At 39.0% G+C, this 20,624-nt stretch overlaps 1 protein-coding gene across 1 annotated transcript in view; it reads right to left on the bottom strand.

Annotated features, from left to right (window-relative positions):
• Window positions 1–20,624, bottom strand: part of LOC124123608 (synaptotagmin-9-like) — a 71,039-nt gene that overhangs the window by 24,659 nt on the left and 25,756 nt on the right. Inside the window, exon 2 of the mRNA XM_046486816.2 lies at window positions 3,664–4,514. Within this exon, the coding sequence (XP_046342772.1) occupies window positions 3,664–4,514 (851 nt within the window). The remainder of the gene's footprint in view (window positions 1–3,663; window positions 4,515–20,624) is intronic.

The following is a 20,624-nucleotide window of genomic DNA, read 5'->3' as shown; positions in this document are numbered from 1 at the left end:
TCTAGATTTGTCAGCACCATACTCGTGCTCGTGGGTTTCACCGAGGTGGTAAACGTCTAAGACCTACATCACCTCGGGCTTTTCTCCCACATTAAGCTGACACGCCGTGATATGATTGGAATACCGTTAAAAGCGGCGTTAAACACACATGCGAGTTATGCATATCTTTATCGAAATGACCCTCAGGTCATCTTAAATGCGCATTTTACCGCCGTTGCACAAAAGGGTGTCCCCTTAATTAAATATATTTCCAGAAAACGGAATAATATATAAATATATATTTCACGGACATGAAAGAGCGCAACGGGCTTATTTACAAATGACACTTTAAGTAATCTAACACATTTTTACAAATGTAACAACTTATTGTTTTGGGGAAGGGTGTATGTGTGTGTGTTGTGGTTCCTTGGGGGGTTTGAGGGGAGATCAATTTCAAGTTGACATCGTACGCAGTTAAGGAAAGGATCTATATTTTCACGTGTGGTTCTTTGTACAAACATAATGATATACAAATTGATATTCACTCATTCCTTTTTGTGTGAAGACAACTGGGTATCAATATATCCACATGTGCATGTAATTTTATCCACAGTCATGCCCTTGGATCTATAGAGATTTATTTTTATTAGATATGAAAGCAAGACGATAAAGTCACATGTCGACTCCTTAATACCTACATTATTGTCATTTTAAAAGAAACTGTCGCGGCTTTTGGACGCATACACATGATCAGGTGTTTATATTTCATAGTGTTTGTAGCTTATAACAATGTCCGTTATCACAGAAAAACACCAACCATTATATGAACTGTTGGGTAATATTTGAAAAGATAATAATATATCAAGCTATCACGACATCCCATAAAATATTAAATTTTCTTATATCAATGTTGCATAGTAACAGTAATGATGACGTTTGACAGGCAGTTGAAGAAGTGAATTGAAATATATTGACCTTTGTTGATAAATATAAACACAGAGAGAATAAACAGTGAAGTTAAATTACGAACAGATCAATGTCTTGGCCAGTGGCCAGTGGCCTTGGAGTTAAATTTCATAAATTTCCTACTGGATAATAAGACATGTTGCATGTTTGACGTGTTTGAGAGAACATTCCCTAAGGCAAAACATGTAATACTTCATACTACAAACCTCTTAAGGCGAGTGATATTAACCTTTGCCATGTGGTAGATGTTGATATGTAAATGCACATTGTATTACTGATCGAATGTAATTTACTTTGATAAAGAGAACTGAAACATTTTCAGTCTCTATCATGGTTAATGTCCTCTGGTGCGAATACGTAATTTAGTGAAGAAAATGCAATTACTTCTTCTGAAGGTAAATGTATTAGCATCTTATCTTTCTATTTGTACAGTTCAATCATCCTTATATAGGAATCTCAAATAGTATGTGTAAAAGGTGACATTGTTATACTAACATGCCAGCAACAGCTGAAATAGGGCAACGGCTACTGTAACTCACATAAAGCAACATTGTTTGCTACGATCTTTTTGGGAGAGCGGGGCATGGTAAAGGTGTCTCCGAAGGTTTTAATGGTATCATTCGTTAAGAAAACTCATTATCTGATAGTTATGTTCACACCATGTGAATGCCCCACATTGTGGTTTTATTGTCCTGTTACAACCTTTTCATTGGTCACTCTTCGTGAGTACATCACCACCAATAACGGCGATCTGCGTGCATGATCTATCAGAAACCCAGGACAACATGGCATGTTGATGGCACTGTTTTTTTACAGGCGGCTGTACGAAGATGACCTAGCTCCACAAAACAACGGCCAAACTTGACAATAGAGTTTCGAAAGTCTTAGCCCAAATATCGCCTCATGGAACTGGTGTCTTTCTTGTTCAGAATCCTGTATGGATGACAGCGGTGAGGTAAATTAAATACAAAACTCTTATTCTATGGATTTTATACTAAATTCCAACCCCATTGGGGCCATAGTCGTACTGCAAGAGGTGACCCATTCGGATTGAGTGGTCTGGATCGATGAAGTGGTTCATCAGTGTCATCGTACCTCAGGTTTGTCAGACCCAGACTCGAGTACACACCGCCGTAATATAGATGAAATGCGTCTGACTACGACGTTGAAAACTCTGTAGCCTTATTTCTGACGATAAACATTGCAAATTTATAGCTAATATCCATCTATAGCTTATTAGTCAGAATAGATTTAGTTTAATTTTTAAAATATTTTTACGGTATTTGTATACTTCACTGCTTAGACATTATGTACGACTTGTGAAATAATTATGAATTATTTTGCCGGAATTGCGTCTCGAGTCGACTTTAAATTCGACATATCAAAGTTCGACACAAAGATGCTCGATCGTATCATACGCAAGTGGAACCTCTCAGTTGCCATAGCCCCCGAACACCAAAAGTAGACATTGCTCATTCTCTAGGGTTTCTCCATCCATTGACCTTCCGTCCTAATTTCGCTTGAACGCACACTGACAGACATTTGTATGACACAATGCAATATACATTAAATCCGTATGACTGCGTTTACAAACCATTTTCTTGATGTTTAGTGAAAACCCAAACATATGTTCAGAGCTATATAAAACATTTATGCATCTAGTATGCTGTTAATCACTTGCTTGATGGGAACCTTGCCAATAGGAAAACATTACACAGTAGGTCTTAGAAATAGATGCTTGATACACTTGTTATAGATAACGTGGTCCCATTAAGTGTGTTTGTATGGGATGCATGCGTTTACCCAAGAAGGCAACTGGTTGATATATCACAATTCAACATCCTCAAGAAAGTGTGTGTTTGACGCGGAACAAGTGTGTCGTGATTACTAAGATGGAGCGGGACAGTGTGTTCCCTGAGGCACAAAGGTTCTGTTAGACAACGACCCAGGTGCCCATCGTGCGACTACGTCTCAAAGGGTCTTTTGCATCGCTAAAAGCAATCTTCCTTAAAGTGTGACAAAGACAGGTTTAGCTGATTATATGTCTTCAGATGATAGCAAGTCGGAAGTAGGTTCCTAAGTGGAAGTGAAATGCCATATCTGAATTCTTCCGACTGTTGCACAGTGCCCTTTCCTTTGTCTGGGGGATGCGAGTAATGTGTTTGTGTACCTATTAATGGTATTATGTATTCTCCCATTCTATGGCGCAGTTCAAAATGAGAAATATATTTTCATATTCACTTCAAATTCGTCATAGGGAATACACTCATGACAATCCCACAGAAGCATATCGCATTCGTTTGTCTATGAGGTTTAATGAAAGCTGTGTATAACTCTGATGAAAGTAATATACTCATATATTCTAAGGTGAATATATCGCTGGTAGTTTTGAATTTTGTTTGAATTGTGGAGAGCGACTTAATTATAAGCAAATCATTATCCATTCATTAACCGTTTTAATGGTGACTAAATAGTGTTGCATGTGAAACAATGTGTAACAGCGAGTCTCTACCACAAAAATCAAAACAACCAGAACGGTAGTCTGCTGTTTGTTTATCGGTACAAATTGTGCAACGCATACAAATGTTATACTCTAATTATAATATTGCTCACTTTTATCAATATGGAGTGGGAGAAACAAACTAATACAAACATTCAAAGACATACATTTGTTTTAGGTCGGTGGAAAGGAGATAAGGAAATACAGTATTAGCTTACCTGTTGTGTGACGTAAATATCCCTGACAAAGAAAGTTTCTTTGACTAAACTCCCTTCGCTGAGAATATCTTTGACTACCACTGCTCCAATGAGGTCATGGCGTGAGAAACGATCAAAGTCATACAAGTTGAAGTACAATGTCCGTGAGGGGATGTTTTCATAGTTCACGCTGAAGACAAATGTTTCATTAAACTCCGGAGTTAAAGTCTTCCTATGAACTTTGGTTTGGTGCTTCGTCTTTCTGTCAGGCAACAGATACACCTTCACGTAAGGATCTGACGTTCCTGAAAAATCTTTAGCAGGAAGATTCTCCGCACGGTTAATGCTCACGAAAAGACTTCCCTGCTCTTGAACGTACTTCAGGCTAAAGAATAACTTTCCACAAGGGGTATGTTCCGACCTTAGTGAATCAACAGATGCCTGTTTGTAAAGTTCTGGTTTAATGGCTCCAAGTTCCGGTTGCTCTTTATGTTTGATGCTCTGTACAGAGAACTCAATATTGGATAAGTCAAGGCGATGTGAAAGCATTCGCTGGAATGTTTGATGACGTTGGGGAACTGTTGGCAGTGTCCATTGCCGAGAACTTATCTGAAATATACCTCTTTTCGATGGAGACTTTTTACTGGTAGGTTCTGGTGGGGTTTGGTTGACCTCGATGAGGTCAGGGGTACTCTGGCTGATGTGGATGTTCCTGTCAGAGAGGTAGTCATGAGTAAACTGCATCTGGTCTGGATCTAGGAACAAAGGTGGACGCTTCTTCTTGCAAATAAACCACGCTGCCGCGAGGACAAGAGCTGCGATGAGTGTTCCACACCCAGCTATAGATCCAATCACTATGGGATCAGCGTGATCTGCAACATTTGAGAATGTGCATCAGGGATAACATATTACACATCTTTGCAATGACAAGCAGCTGGGTGATGTCGCATTTCTCTGAAAAAGATATTTATACAAAACCTTTCAATTTAAAGAACATTAAAAAGAACTCTATAAATGGATATAGAAATATGTTTTCAAAGTACACACATGCATGCCAGACAGGCATTCCTCCAAAACGTGTATTTGAGTACTCATGCGCTACACACGAGTGCTGGTTCTGACGCAGCGTTTATAATGGTCTCACAAAGCTATCATGAGCGATAAATATCCTTGAAAGGATGTTTATTGCTCTTACAATCAAGAATTCTCCAACATGAGTGGATAAAAACAGATCCCCTGTGTTTAAATCTCCATTGTAACACTAATGCTTAAGCGCATTCAAATAATGAATGTCATTGCAGGGATTTGCAGTGAAATATCATATCCAAGCGTTGCCATCATCTCTTGAGCGAAAGTAATAATTCCTTCCCAGATACAGAAATGTATTTGGCCCGGCAACAGCGTGGAAGAATTTATCGAATGATGCACCAACTAGTCCTCATAGAACATTCCGAGCAGTGAAACCGTATCAACTTTCGTCTACGTACATGCTGCTGCCGACGTTTCTGCTGTCAACCGATGTATGGATCGTGCACAAATCCTCAATAGCTTTGCTCAGGAAAGCTCAATTATACAAATCAGTTGCTGTGATATTCTACCATGTCTCCGCTTGCATTGATAATTCTATGTAGAGTCTTCATCGAAACGGAAACGCTGTGCCATGAGTTGCAGGAGGCATTAAATGTATTGCTGTTTGTAACCCCAGATGACATTAGCCGCATAATCTAGGTGGACAATTGACCTAAATGGACAATCCGTCACTGACCACCGGTCACCTTAAAGTAATTACTTTTACCCAGTACTCAGAGGACCTTACAGTTTACAGAAACAGACACCTCACGATGGTTCGTGTCAAAATTGGTCTGTCACCGGCAGTTCCATATTGTGAAATTCAGAAGACAAGGTTCAACTTGACTTGAACGGCGGTGGGAATACGTTCACGAGGGAGCATTCTGAGGCATATTTAAGTCCGCAAAGTGAGTCGCTTTCACGCATGAGACATTTAAAATTGGTTCCTAAATAGAATAGCGACAGTTTAGCCAGAACATTGGAAGATATATATAGTTGGAGCGTCATCACTACGAACACTTCCACTCTTGGAAGTGTAAGGTGATGGCTGCAGTTCAAGGTCGAGACTGTATGACTGGCTGAGATAAATTAAAAATTCTCAATTGCCATAGACACACAATAAAAAAAATCATTTCATTATTTCATAGCCCAGATGTTGATAGCATATTTGAATAATAGTAGTCGAGATTGCTGCTTCGTTGTTGTACATTTGCAACAATAATGCGTCACTGTTTCAGCCCTATTTTCGGCAGTGCAACGTGTCAAGCCCACTCTTGGTGTTCCCCGCCACGATGTTGTCCAGTGTAATGCTATAAGCATCATACGCTCATTGATTCACTCATTCATCCACTTTCTCATTTCATAGAAAGACCAAAGTGAGTGAGTGAGTGAGTATGGTTTTACGCCGATTTTAGCAATATTCACGCAATATCGCGACGGGGCCCAGGGCACCAGAAATTGGCCTTCACATCGTACCTATGTGGGAAATAGAACCCGGCCCTTCGGCTTGACGAGCTTAAGCTTTAATCACCAGACCACCCGTACTGCCTCATCTATATCCTAAGTGTTGCCTGTTGATAAAGCATTACATCAGCTCCATTTCAGATGACAACCTTGTTACCATTCTGCTGTTCTCATACTCCATCTAATCTTCTTACTGAAGGCACTTTGGTTTAAGGGTTCCCATATCGATGTGCAGAGGTAACCCCACTTCATTTGAATCATATGTTAATCTCATCTTTGATAAGCGCACCCAAAATCACACGTGGACATCAGCGTGCCTGCTTGTAGCAATACACATCAAGTACTCGACTTACCGGATAGGATCTACGTGACAGACCAAACCTGTTTTCAAAGACTCAATTTCACATGAAACATTTTATGGATTACATCTTCTTTTATTCTTTGTCACAAACAAAGCCAATACGGACAATTCAGTGACAAATAAAAAAAGTTGTTATCCATAAAAAAAATGTCATTGTATTCATGTTCTTCCCTACTTCAAATGCATATCCAAGACCTGACTCATTTACAAAACAACATTTAAATTCATCATAGTACTGTCAATAAAAGATGCATACTCCAGATACAACCTTGAACATCTTTTCTTACAGTTGCATCTGACATTATATTAGAATATGCAACTTTAATTGAAGGACATCGACAGTATTATTGTAAATCGTTGCGTTTCCGGTTAAAAAAACACCCAAACATATTCATATTTAGAAAGGTTGTTAATCATAGGAACTCGCGTTTCCTGGCGATAATCATGAGTGTTCAACAGAACAGTTTAAAACATCAGGGGTGGTTTTGTGATGTAGAAACACTTTAGAATTGATTTACAACACCAGGAGAAGCGTACGTATCTTGGAGGTGTTTTATGAGATTGAACATATATTTTCATTCTATCCAACTATATTGTGCGTTGATACAGAAAGAAAATATCACTGTTGTAACTGTGCAACACATTAAATGTTATATTCATCACATGCCATTTTCATTATCCTTTCTAAGGCAAGACCTTGTGGTAGTCGTAAGGAGGAAAGACTAATAAATAATCAACCATTATGAGAATCAATTCACAAACAGTGCGTGAATACATACTATACTGAACGTTAACTATTCAAAATTCATGCTACTAATTTCAAATTATTACAAATATTTTATGAACATAAAGTCAAAATTGATCACCACTGTATATTTGTTTGTGTATATGTGTCCTTGTCATGTAACTCATAATGATACCAAAACACCTGCACATTTAAATATTAAATATCATTGTGCACTAACATTGATCATTTGCTATATAATCACATATTTCATCTGACGTCAATATCTTCAGCTAAAATTCAGTATGGACTATACAGATGTTTGCATGGTTGATTTCAATATCGTCACTTCCTTCTAAGGACATTACACATTCACCTAACACTGTATTGACTACATTGATAAAATATGAGGTTATTATAGAGACACACGAGCAGACCATCCCAACGGACAAATAGAAAATGCATACAATGCTGAAAACTTAGTGATACGTTATCAATGGCTGTGTTTATGAATAATATATAATGTTTCTTTCATAATGTAACGTATACCGAAGTAACTTCACAACACACTTGTCTTGTCAGTTTCCGCTCGAAAAATATTCATATTAGCTTTATATGTGCCGCTAGACAAACTGAATAGCTGCTCATGTATTTTTAACTTAATTACTAACCTTAAAAACAATCTGAACAAGTCAACCATCATGAATGACATATATCACAGACTATATTCCGTCACAGTGCCATTCCCGTTATAATATCAATGTTTTAACTGGCTAGATGTCTGCCATACTTTCCCTCCTTAGACCTCAAGAAAGTTGGCCAAACATACCGACAGCTTGTGTTTGCTTAACGCCGCTGTTGCTATTGCCTTGGACAAAATATCATGTATGCCTCGAAACAATGCCAATCAGTTTGTTTTACAGTGGCACTGATGTGACGATTACATTTTTCTTAAAGTGATTTCTAAGAACTTTGAACCTGTACGTTCAATTATACTTTCTATTATCATATACCACCTTTATCTAACCATTACTGTGATTCCATATGAATAATCACTGGATAAATGTGCGTTGAAATGTAATTGAAACTACGGTTGCTTAATATTCTCTATATAGCTTTACATAAATTAATGGTATTTGCTTCTCTCTAGTGAATTGTTATTTATATTATACGCAGTAGTATCTACCTAAACGTATTTAGCTTTCATCGCGAGTATATAACCATGATGAACAATAAATAACATCTCTAATGAGAACCAAAGAGTATTAATGTATGTAAAGTCATAAACTTTAATCCGCCAAATGTTTAGTTTTCTTAATGGGATATTCCCTTTCAAAGACATTCTACATGGTTATCAACTTGTAACTGGTGCACAAAGCGAAGCTCCAGCACAGATCAATACTTCGTTATCAGATAAATGTTGAGCTATCAAATCAAACCACTCACATAAATACACATCCATCAATCATATGACCTCTGTTAAACCATACATTTTTACATTAATACTATGTTACCGTTCTGTTGCTCTATCTCATATTATACATACATGTATCCATAAAACCACTCACGTAGATATACACAATCAACTATATGACTTCTGTTTAACCATCCATTGTTACAACGTCAATGTTCTGTTGTTCTATCTCATAGCATGAACACACGCTATCCATAAAACCAGGCGTACTCTGAAAGATACATATCTATTCCGAAACGTTGTTTTTTACAGAAGCAACGACATTAACATCCCCATGGACTCTCTATATTATGACCGTGATCTTTTAAATGTTATTCAATGACTGCAGCTATGTGATGCTACACTCTATCTCGGTTTAACCAAATATGGTTAGAACAGCCGAAAGAACCATTTACAGACATACTTTTCGTTTCAGATGCCCTTCGCTTTCCCTGGAGGTATACACTCATACAAGAAACCTTAATAGTCATCTCAATAATCGTGACACGTATCGGTCATATTGCATTTGTGATGGTGCTTTGTGTACATTTGGGATCATGTTGTAGAAATGCGTGATCATGCATTCCAGTTGTCAGCTGCATCTGTGACCCATCGCCTCGGTATCATGGCTGGGATTGTCGCTGCTTATCAGCACAGCCAGTGCCTGTACATAATAGGACTGAAACCTGAAATCGATGATATAAAGTGATATTGACAGCAGGCTTTGGGTGATATTGAAACAGGCTGAAATTTACAACCTTTTGTTGTTTAAGCTCTGTCACAGTGCCATAAATTGTGAAGAAGGATTTGGTGGAAAGGGGAAATGCTCTCACTTGATAGTGTTTGATTTGATCTTTGTAGAGCATGGGCTTATCTTTGGATGAGGTCGCGTAATGTATTGAGAGTTATCTGTTTCTGTGATCAGATGTGTACACACCTCGAGCTAACACAGCAATGATTGGCAGAGCGTGCTTCAAGATCGTTTAAAACAATTTTCAGCCAAACACAAAAGAAGTGTATCTTCAACAGTGATTATTAGTATATGATTCCTTTGACATTTTGATCTAAACTGTGGCAACATTAAATGTGTGCAGACACATATGTATGGGTATTTTTAGTTTGAAGTTACGTCATCGATAATGTATGGTATACACTTGTAGCATATAATAGGCGCCAAAAGAAACTGTGCACATGGCACAAAACAAAAACGTTCATATGTCTTTTTTAGTGCCATGTCATATTTGTATCCTAGACACCAACAAAGATTGTGTATATGATGTCATCTCATGCAAATCTGTTTTTGGTGGATATTGTTTTTATCATATGTACAGTTTCTTTTCGTGCATATGATTCTATCATATGTACACTCTCTTTTGGTACATATGGTTTTATATACTCTCTCTTGATACATGTGGTTTTATCATATTACAGTTTCTTTTGGTGGATATAATTTTATCATATGTACAGTTTCTTTAGGTGCATATGATTTAATCATGTGTAGACTCTCTCTTGGTACATATGGTTTTATATACTCTCTCTTGATACATGTGGTTTAATCATATTACAGTTTCTTTTGGTGGATATAATTTTATCATATGTACAGTTTCTTTAGGTGCATATGATTTAATCATGTGTACTCTCTCTCTTGGTACATATGGTTTTATCATATGTACAGTTTATTTTTTGTGGAAATGATTTTCTCATATTTACAAATTCTTTTGGTTCATATGAATATATATCATATGTTCAGTTTCCTTTTGTGCCTAGTATATCTAAATGGTCAAGTTAAATTTGCCCTAACTTTGCATTTTAAACACACAACCATGATGACAAAAACGAAATAGAAAAATGCTATATCTTTGCGAAAAGAAACGAAACATATAAACGTAAAAAAAATGATACTGTACTCATTATTCGTCATAGGCTCAATCATACAGACAGACAGGCAGACAGACAGGTATAGTTATCCAATGGAAGGGAAATATAGAATCCCGTGTAATACCAGTTTTATGAAACGAGTGACCATTTCTTGTATCTGACAAGCGAAAGTGAAACAGACACCTGAATTATTCACGAGTTTCATAAAGCATCTTCAACGAGCGAGTAATAAAATATACCAATATATAAGGAGAGATGTATCAACATGCTTAATTATAAGGTCATTAAGTATCATAATGTTAACAATTCATCAAGAAATATAATGTGACTCTCTCAGTAGATTTCATGAGCTGTCAACATTGTAGCAAAGCTGTAAATATTGTTTCCTTAAGTGTGAATATTATTCACATATTATAATCACATTGCAATCACACTATACATAATCTTGTTTTTTTTCACACAATATTCACAGAGTCCCACAATACAGGACACATTCAAATGTCTTCTAACTTCCACTTTTAAATCAAATCTATATTTTGCAATACCCCACGTGACATACTGAAATAGATCTGTCGTCAGATACCAATCCACGTTAAGAGAAGTTAAGAAAAGTGATTAAGGGGCTTCCCCGGGAAGGTATGATGAGTAGCTGTAGGAATAACCATTCAACGTGGAGATAACCCCAGCTACCTACTTCTCCCAGGTACCTGAGTGTTGTCACTCGTAACGGCACAATAGGACTACTGACCATATATAACTGAATAAGGATGCGTCTGTTCAAACGGAACTTTAAAAAATGTCATACAAATGAATGTTTGTCTAATCTCTGTCAAAACGTATGTTGTGAAAAATATGTATATTTTCAAATGATATTCACATCAAGGGGTCTAAAAGCATTTGATTGATGAACTGATTTTCATCTGCCTTCAACTAAAGCCATTAGTCAGGAGTCAGAAAGATCTATCTATGATCATGAATTCCACGCGATTACTCGCAAAACCGAAAGCATCTTAATTCAGCCGATCTGTCTGGCTACATCCGAGGTTAAAAGCTACAGTTATATCAATTCCATTTAATGCTGATTAAATGTTCAGCTGTCTAGAAAGGTATTTGAGATAGAGGAAGATTTCGGGTTTCAAGTACCAACTTGGTCCTTATCAAGTTCAGTTAAAAGTTAAGCTTAAACATTCGTGTCGATACTGGTGCAATGTTTCTGATAATAGTTATATCGTGCACCAAGTTAAAAAAAGACATATTACGTCAAGCTGAGAATGGTAATGCCATCTCCGGAGGAAGCATGTTTTAGCCAGGTCTTCCCATCTGTAGCATAGGCTTCATACAGCATAGGCTTTTTGTATATTTCGTAAACAGAACTAAGGTTGAGAATGATTTAAGGATGGGAACTGTAATCAGGAGTTTTGATAAAAACATGTAAGTTGGATTTCTCGAATGATCGTTAATAATACGGAATTCGAATAGATTTTGGCATTAAGAGAAACCAGGGTGTTTTACCTATTTCTCACGTTGAGATTTCAGTTGCGTTTTATTTCTTAAAATGAGAAACAACTTTATTTTTAATGTCTTTCCAAATCTATGAGTTGATTAATTATCTACCGATTGTGGTCAGCATGTATAGCTTGCGAAACTGTGTGCTGTCATGTCTCTGGACTATTAAAAGGGAAAATAATCATGTTTTTATCTGTTTGAGACAGCCAAGTGGGTAACCATAAGCTGATAAAACCAGCCTCGTTTTAACCATCCTTTTGGATATCATTTGTAGTACTTGCAAGCTTTCGTTAAATATATAGCATTATTTCCACTGGAGTGGTTCTAGCCCCAGTCCGACCACAGCCTACAAAGCGGAAGATGCTACAAAAGACTTAGTGATATGAACAGGTCAAGTATGATGAAATGAATTCTTTCCCTCTTTGAACTTTTCACTGCATCTTGAAATGGACATTCTACACGCAACATACGTCACTGTAAGACAAATTACGGTATCAGACAAACATCCCCAAAGTAAAGATGCTTCAAACTCTGCCTCACAATTCAGGTCAAATAATCGGACTGATTCCCAGAGCTGTCATCAGTGCAGAGAAGACCGATCTACCATGGCGGAAAGCAAAATCCATTTCCACAGTAATCTCTGCCCCTTAGTTTCCGAATCTCTGGCTCTAATTTCCCGCCAGTTGCAGTGGTCTTTAGAAAGACGTCAATTGCTGTGAAATTGCAGCTGCCTAACCTCCCAATGTAATGAATAGGACCTCAAAAGGCAATTTACCTTTCCATCGGCTCTGGGAAAAGCTGGCAAGACAGCTCCAGGTATTATTCCTAGCCACTTATCTAGTTTATCGATTAGTTTCTGGATATTTAACCCGATGATTACCATTTCATTTCCCTTGAAATCAAAAGCATGTCTGTGATAGTCCTTGGTGGTCTGTCAAAGTATATCAATTACTATAAAACTGCCGGTGTTAATCTAACCAACACAGGGCTATGGACTCTGTAACCTCTACTTAAGGACACAGTTACATGTACTTGTAATTCCGATGTGGTAATTTTCATCTGCGTGATCAACAAGCAGCGTGACCGAAGATGCTAAAGTCAAGAACGAAACATAGGCCCATTATAAAATAGCTGATTCCCTTTGGAGTGCCAGGTTCCGATGATTGCGATTAGAATCCTAGGTTCACCAAGATTATTATCCTTGGTTTGTCATTTGGGTTTTACTCAAATGTGAACATCTATGACCTACATCACCTTCCCACATAAGGCTGACATGCCGTGATAGTGCTAAATGAAAGCGACAAAACCATTTCCGCAGTTGTCATAATTCTGTTAAAATCAGATGTTATTGTTCGATTGCGACTGTAACATAAGTATGCGTTTATAATCAAAATACGTGAAGTCCATTTCTTTTGATCCCCACCAACCTCCATCACTCCATCCCACCATTATATACTAAACCGCAAAAGAAACGTCACCATGGATAGATATATGAGAAACCTTATTTGTCCAAACACTGTACGCATACTTTGAGACACATTAAAAAGATGAAACTTGGCAAAACTGATCATCAAGGTTGAAATTAAAGCGACAAATGTTCTTAAAGTGAAACATAACACGAGTCTCTGAGGAAATGGCATCACAAGTCAGTATCTCGTGTGTCCGCCATGTGCATTGATGACTGCCGTGCATGGAATTGACGAGGCGATTGATGAAGGCCATCGGCACTTGAGCCCACACTCTGAGGCAGTTCAGCTGCAGTTGTCGGCCTTGGTCGGACGTCATTCAGCAGCATTTGAATCTCGTCCCACAGGTGCTCAATGGGATTTAAATAGGGACTGAGGGCAGGCTTCTGCATGATTCTGATGCCATTCTGCTGGAGGAAGTCGTGGTTGCGGCGACATGCCAAATGATGTACGGCGTGTTGTCTCAAGACTTCATCAATGTACAAGGTGCTGTGACACCATTGCCTCTCCCTGGACAGATGTTCTGGAAGACCACAGGGCCGCCCCTCTGTGCAAGACCAATTCCATCCCACCCCATGAGTCTCTCTAAACAACACAAGCATCCGAATAACGTTCTCCATGGCGTCGTCAGACTCTCTCTTGGCCATCTGTTGTTGAGATACAGTAACGGCTCTCGTCTGAGAAGAGGACTCTCCTTCACTTCTGGTGGCGCCAATGCTGGTGCTGAGTTGCCCACTGAAGACAGTCCCGGCGATGACGCGGTGTCAGAATGGGTCCTCGGTGTGGCCTGTGACAGTGGAGGTGTCTGCTCGTCAATCGTCGGCGCACGGTGTCCGCACTCACTAATGTGTCGCTGGTGTGTCCCCATGGTCTGTCGTGCAGTTTCCGCAGCAGTAACAAAGCGATCTTAAAGATGCTGTCGCACAATCTGACGATCCTGACGTCGGGTGGTGACCCTTGGTCTTCCACTACGTGGTTGGTCATCTGTAGTGTTTTGGTTTGGTACCGTTGCAGGAGCCTGTATATAGTCCTTTCGTAGACATTGGCTACTTGCCGGGCGCTTTGTCCAGCTTGCAATCGTCCAAGGGCTTGGTATCGCTGATTTCTTGTCAATCGTGGCATGTGGTAGCAATTCAATAACGAATGAATGTTATCCGATCTGGGTGGATTTTTATAGGGCAAGAAATGGGAGAACGCATGTGCATTTCAATTTGCACGGAACTCACGTGCATCGGGTTACCGTTGCCGTTGCCGTAATGCGTTTGGGCGATCGGTTTTATTGTCATCTGCTTTGTTTTTTTATCATCAAATTTCATTTTTTCGGACAAGGTAATGTTACATTTTAGATGTTAACTTTTCATGGAGTGACGTTTCTTTTGCGGTTCAGTACTGGAATATTGCTAAAAGCTGCGTAATAAATAGTCACACGTTCACTTTGATCAAAGTAAAGTTCATAGTGGCATTGATCCATTTGTACTCACGTACTTTAAAACAGAGAACATCAGTTATATGTAGTCGAAATCGTACCATGGATTCTCTTTCAGATGTGATTTCTCGTGATTATGGAAATGGCTGCTGTAGTGTTCATTAACATCAGAACCTCCGTGACAGTAAATAAAAGAACAGAATCCAAAATTACAAAAAGCTACAAATTCAGTCATTCAGTAATTTCAGTGATGACCCTCCACAAGACAGGATGAGGGACTAGGTGTAAGGAATCGTTCCTTTTTCGACTCTACGTCTAGACGGTGTACTTTAGTGCTGTATTTGTACCCGATACATCGTCACATCATTAATGTAATCACTAACTGCTAGATTGATGTTCAGCATAAATTTGAGTGAGCAGACAAAGTGGCGACTGAACGACTGAAAGCCAATTGCTATGACTGTCAATTGCCCTGATGATATACAGTAATATTATTGGAATGACACTGTTTATGTACTACCCAAAAGATACCCAATCTATCTTGGCATGACATATTAACTAATTAGGTGTGCTTTGACTTCTTTTGTGTGGTATATAGTTCGTGATATGATTAAGGGAGAAGCTCTTAAAAAACAAAATCAATCCTGTAATACAAGCTTGGATTGCTACTTGAAATATAACTAAATTCAAAACGATAGTCATCCTGTCTATTCAGTTAAAGGTTTCGTACAATCTCAGAAAGCACTACTATTGATTGGATCCCAAAAAAATACAAGAAAAAAAAATGCACAATTACAGAACAAAACACACACAATGTATTTTTAAGCCGTTAACTCAATCGAAACGGTTAATCAATATGTGAAAAAAATGTAAAACGCAAGAATATTTATTGTGTCTGTCATATCATGTTTTGTAACATGACCATTTCAGACACAAAATCAAGTATCTTTTTACATCAGATATGTGTAAGATATTTCAGAAAAATATCTTCATAACTGTTAGATTAAGTGATATGATAAGCACAGTCGTGACTTCCTGATTCCATTGCAGGCGAATATTTAACCACCACCTCCAATGTATTGATTTTAATCACGAGGAAGCTATGTCCCATTTAACTGGCTACTCGATTTCTCTCGAGGAGATGGAGTTGATTTCGTCGACTGCGCTAGCAGGCAATTTCTAAAACCTTACTCGATACGTGTAGGTGGTTAATGGGCAACGAAATACCATCCTCCCACATCCAATTTGTGCATGTAGGTGTATTAGATACAGGTCTTTTTGGCTGTCATAACCGACATTACTTTAAATTATCACAGTTTCACCAAGTACTGAATCTATTTGCGACACCAACCTACACACATCATTTAGTGATTTCCTTTTATCGAGCCTACTACAAGCTTCCCCAAATAGTGCAGTTGATTTTCAACGATGTAACAATTGACTGAGTTTGCTGAGTGATGTAACGCCCAAATTAATACATGGCAACTTATGTCGGTGCAATCGTTTTGTCACGATTCGTTTTCTGGTAATTTAAGCGGAAGTGGTTGCATTTTGGTACACCGAGAGAGAATAATAAGTATTAAGTCGGATTTCACGCCGCTCCATTTGATCATTCAAACTACCATAACACCCACCACTACCATCACCACCGCCACTACCATCACCACCGCCACTACCATCACCACTACCTCCATCACCACCACCGACACCACCACCACCGACACCACCACCACCATCATCACCACCACCACTACCACCTCCACCACCACCACCACCACCATCACCACCACCACCACCACCACCACCTCCATCACCACTACCTCCATCACCACCACCTCCATCACCACCACCACCATCACCACCACCACCACCACCATAATCAACACCACTTTCACCAAACCACCACTATAATCACCACTACCACCACTACCACCACTACCACCACTACCACCACACCACTACCACCACCACCACTACCACTATCACCACCATAATCACCACCACTACCACCACTACCACCACCACTACCACCATCACCACTACCACCACTACCACCACCACTTTGGAACTTCACACCAATGCTGGGGAACAATTCTTCATTGTAATTGCCAATGACCCGATCGATGACATGTTAATGGTTAATCGAATCCGCGCCGACATATCAATAGTTTTTGTTTGGAAATATACAAGTGCTCTACCGCTCGTTATGTTGTTTATCTAAGATACTTCTTATCTAAAGACGATATCCGCCAGAAAACTTGTTGAGTTGGAGGAAAAACAACCGTAATCAACTTACTGTGCAGCACAGAGAATGTTTCATCTCATGAATGGGACTTTGTTGATAAACAGCTTCAGGCCTCAGTAGAAGTGATTCCAGAGAGATTCCAGAGTTACAGACATAAGGACAATGTAGCCGTTACCTCAGTCTGTGGTGGTAAAAGGTCTCCCTTGTCACTCGTGAATAGTTAATATTCTACAAATACCCAGATCCGTGTAACAGGGGTCATATAAACGTGTCAGTCGTGTTCCTTTCTGACATCAATTCAAAGCACTACTGACATTTAATCGGAGGGGAGTTAGTTTCTGGCTCTTAGTGGTATTGAATAGCATGTGGGACCTTGACACGCAAGACCCAGTGGGGCCTTTGCAAAATGTCTTCCTATGCCACCGAACTAATTTTGAATGAATATGGATGCTCATCGTCGACAATACTGATCAAAGTTATCTTTGATCGTTTCAGCGATTTTGAAATGTAAATAGCACATTCCACGCATAGTTTCGTGGAAACTGACATGACACACACACATATAATATAAAGTCATGTAATCGTGTGGGTATTCATATTCATATAAAGTGTCTCAATCAGGAAGAATAGAGACAGCTGAAGCAAAATTAAATGGAAGTAACAGGTTCAAGGACGAACACTCGTGAACATCCGTAGTACCGGTGGCACTTCTCGTGAGATAAGGTCAAGGTCATAATGGACTTCAGGAGAGCGTCAAGAATTTCAAAGAGTCATTCTGTTAAATGTGCAGGTGTATCGTATGCCATCGGTGATAAAACGTGGTTATGTGTATTGGTCGGTCATTGCCACAATATTGATAGCCACAAGGCAACACTGGAAGAAAGATGCATGTTCTATGAGATCATAGGAGTATTGATGATATTGATTTGAACGAAAAAGCAAAGAACATCACTAGAAAGATTCTTTGTGTCCACATACATTGCAGAGATTATATCAAAAGTAATTATTGTTTAAACGAAATGTCTCGACACTCTATGCTGGGAAGGAAACAGCTGCGATCTTGTGTTATGGTGTTTGCCGAAGACATTGCTATGATCATTTGAGTGATTCTCGACATGAGGGACAGAGTTGAATATCCGCCAATATGTCATTCCAACGCGTTTGATCTCTCCATCTTTTCATGTGACAGAGAAACGGCTTTGAACACTGCGAAACAGTGACATCATCAAACACGCTTAAGTAATGGGTTCTCTACCATTTCACGGGGGCACGGTTTGCCCAGTCGTCTAAGGAGCCGCAATTCGCTGTGCGGAGTTGCGTCCCCTTGACATGCCAGAAACCTATGATTGTGGGTTCGAATCCCGGTTCGCCACGAATATGGTTCCAGATTTGTCCCGATACCCTCGTCCGTGGGTTTCACCAAACTTGTAAACGTCAAAGACCAACATCACTTCGGCGTTCCTCCAACAATAAACTGACACACCGTGATATATATGAGAATCTGTTTAAAGCGGCGTTAAACCAAACTCACTCACTTACTCATCTTTATGAAACAGCGTTAATAGCCAGTGATGCCAAGATACAATTTATACACGTAATGTGCAGCTTCAGTGTTAAGCGTTATCGTGCAACTAATTACAAAATGACACCATGTAGATTAACGTTCAGCTGGGAATAGTCCATTTCCACACTCTGAACCTAGCATCATGTTATTGTTCAATCTCTTTAACTGGGCTTTTTCGACATATTAATCTCCAAGTGGTTATTTTAGAATTCTCAGAAGAGTACAAATTGATTGAAAACTTGATTATTTGAACGTAATAATCTTCCAACGTTAGAGTCCTAATATTTTTTGATATTCTTGTTCGGATATAAATATACTCTGAAATATAATATTGACGTTTAATTTCATCCGTTGGGTATTTGGGGCTTAACACAAGTATTTTATCGGTTTAGTTGGGCAGAAGCATACTGCATGTTCCACTTGACCTTTTTCATCTAGAGCCTATGGAATCTATTATTTGAATACAAGATCGTAATGTGAATACTCTTAAATTTGCTTACGTTCTATCACCCAATTGGTGAGAAAAAAACCACGACAAAGTGCATTATGTGTAGGTCTCTGAAGGAATTCGTTCAGCTATCCTTCAACGCAGGCAGCGATAGTGTAGTTTAAATGATTGGGATGGCGCATACCCAAAACTGATTATTATCCTAGGGGAGCAATTAGCAAGGTTCATGCGACTTCCTGGTAATCGATTGACATGTCCGTGCTGGAATAAGCAATTTAACCGTAGTTCCCCTATGAAGAAACCGCTAAGCGTTTTACTGAGATCACGTGGGTGAATGAAAAATTAATACTCGCAGCCATTGTTTAAACTGTAAACAGATCAATACACGTTTTGGAACTGGTTGTTAGCTTCTGTTAAATGATTGAAAATGGTATTTTCTTTCACTGCCAACAGCGCTGCAGTTGTTTCACTGCTTGTCAGACATCAATGTGTGTTACACTAGGCTTCAATTATTGTATTTAACATGATCTGGAATACATATCAATGTTTATATACGGTTTTGTTTGGTTTACAACTGGTATCATTACCATTGGATAGTGATTCATCTCACATGTTCATGCTATAGTCGGATGGAGAATAGACTCTGATTTTAGCAGAGACATCTTATAATTGTTGAAAAGATGTTTGTCGCTTTTATTTTCGAAACTGCCATCCAGCTCCTACAAAGTACAAAAAGCACTCATTGTTTGGAAGAATGAGATTAAAATTAAATTGTAAATACCCCGGTTGTTGCGCCCTATATCCCAATCCCTGTTCCTTAGTCTATACCATGAATGCTTGACATTGGCTCAGTTTGGCTCAAGGACTCTGCATACTTGAATGGACACTGTATCCAATGCACAGGTCCTGCATTCTTACAAATATCCTTGACCTGGGTCATAGGCCCTGCTTGTTTTACAGGGGCCCTGTATGAATACATAGGCGCTGTATGCATGAACACCGTGTGTGGACTTTTGCCCTGTATCTTTGACAGAGGTCCTTCATGCTCTACAATGTTCCTGTATATTTGACATATATAGACCATAACTGCCCGACATGGGTCCTGTATGTTTGTTATATGTTACACATAAATTATCGACGAAGGCATTATTTGCCAACGTGTCTGCTGAATGTTTGACAAGGGCCCTCTACTCTTAACATAGGCCCAGTAACCTTACCACCATGCCGAGCACTTGACGTCAAGGTCTTGTCTTCCCAGTGTTGGTATATCCGGCCTCCGTTTCCCTGTGACAAGCCCCTATTCCCAGGGCTCTGTTAAAGTCCCTTTACGTGGACAAATATTCCACCTGCATTGTGACCCCTGTCGTCTACCCTGGTCA

The sequence above is a fragment of the Haliotis rufescens genome, unplaced genomic scaffold, assembly GCF_023055435.1.
Source record: "Haliotis rufescens isolate VD_foot unplaced genomic scaffold, xgHalRufe1.0.p SCAF_5, whole genome shotgun sequence".
NCBI lineage: Eukaryota > Metazoa > Mollusca > Gastropoda > Lepetellida > Haliotidae > Haliotis > Haliotis rufescens.
Note: the sequence above shows the minus strand (reverse complement) of the source record. Positions and strands in the feature narration are given on the sequence as shown.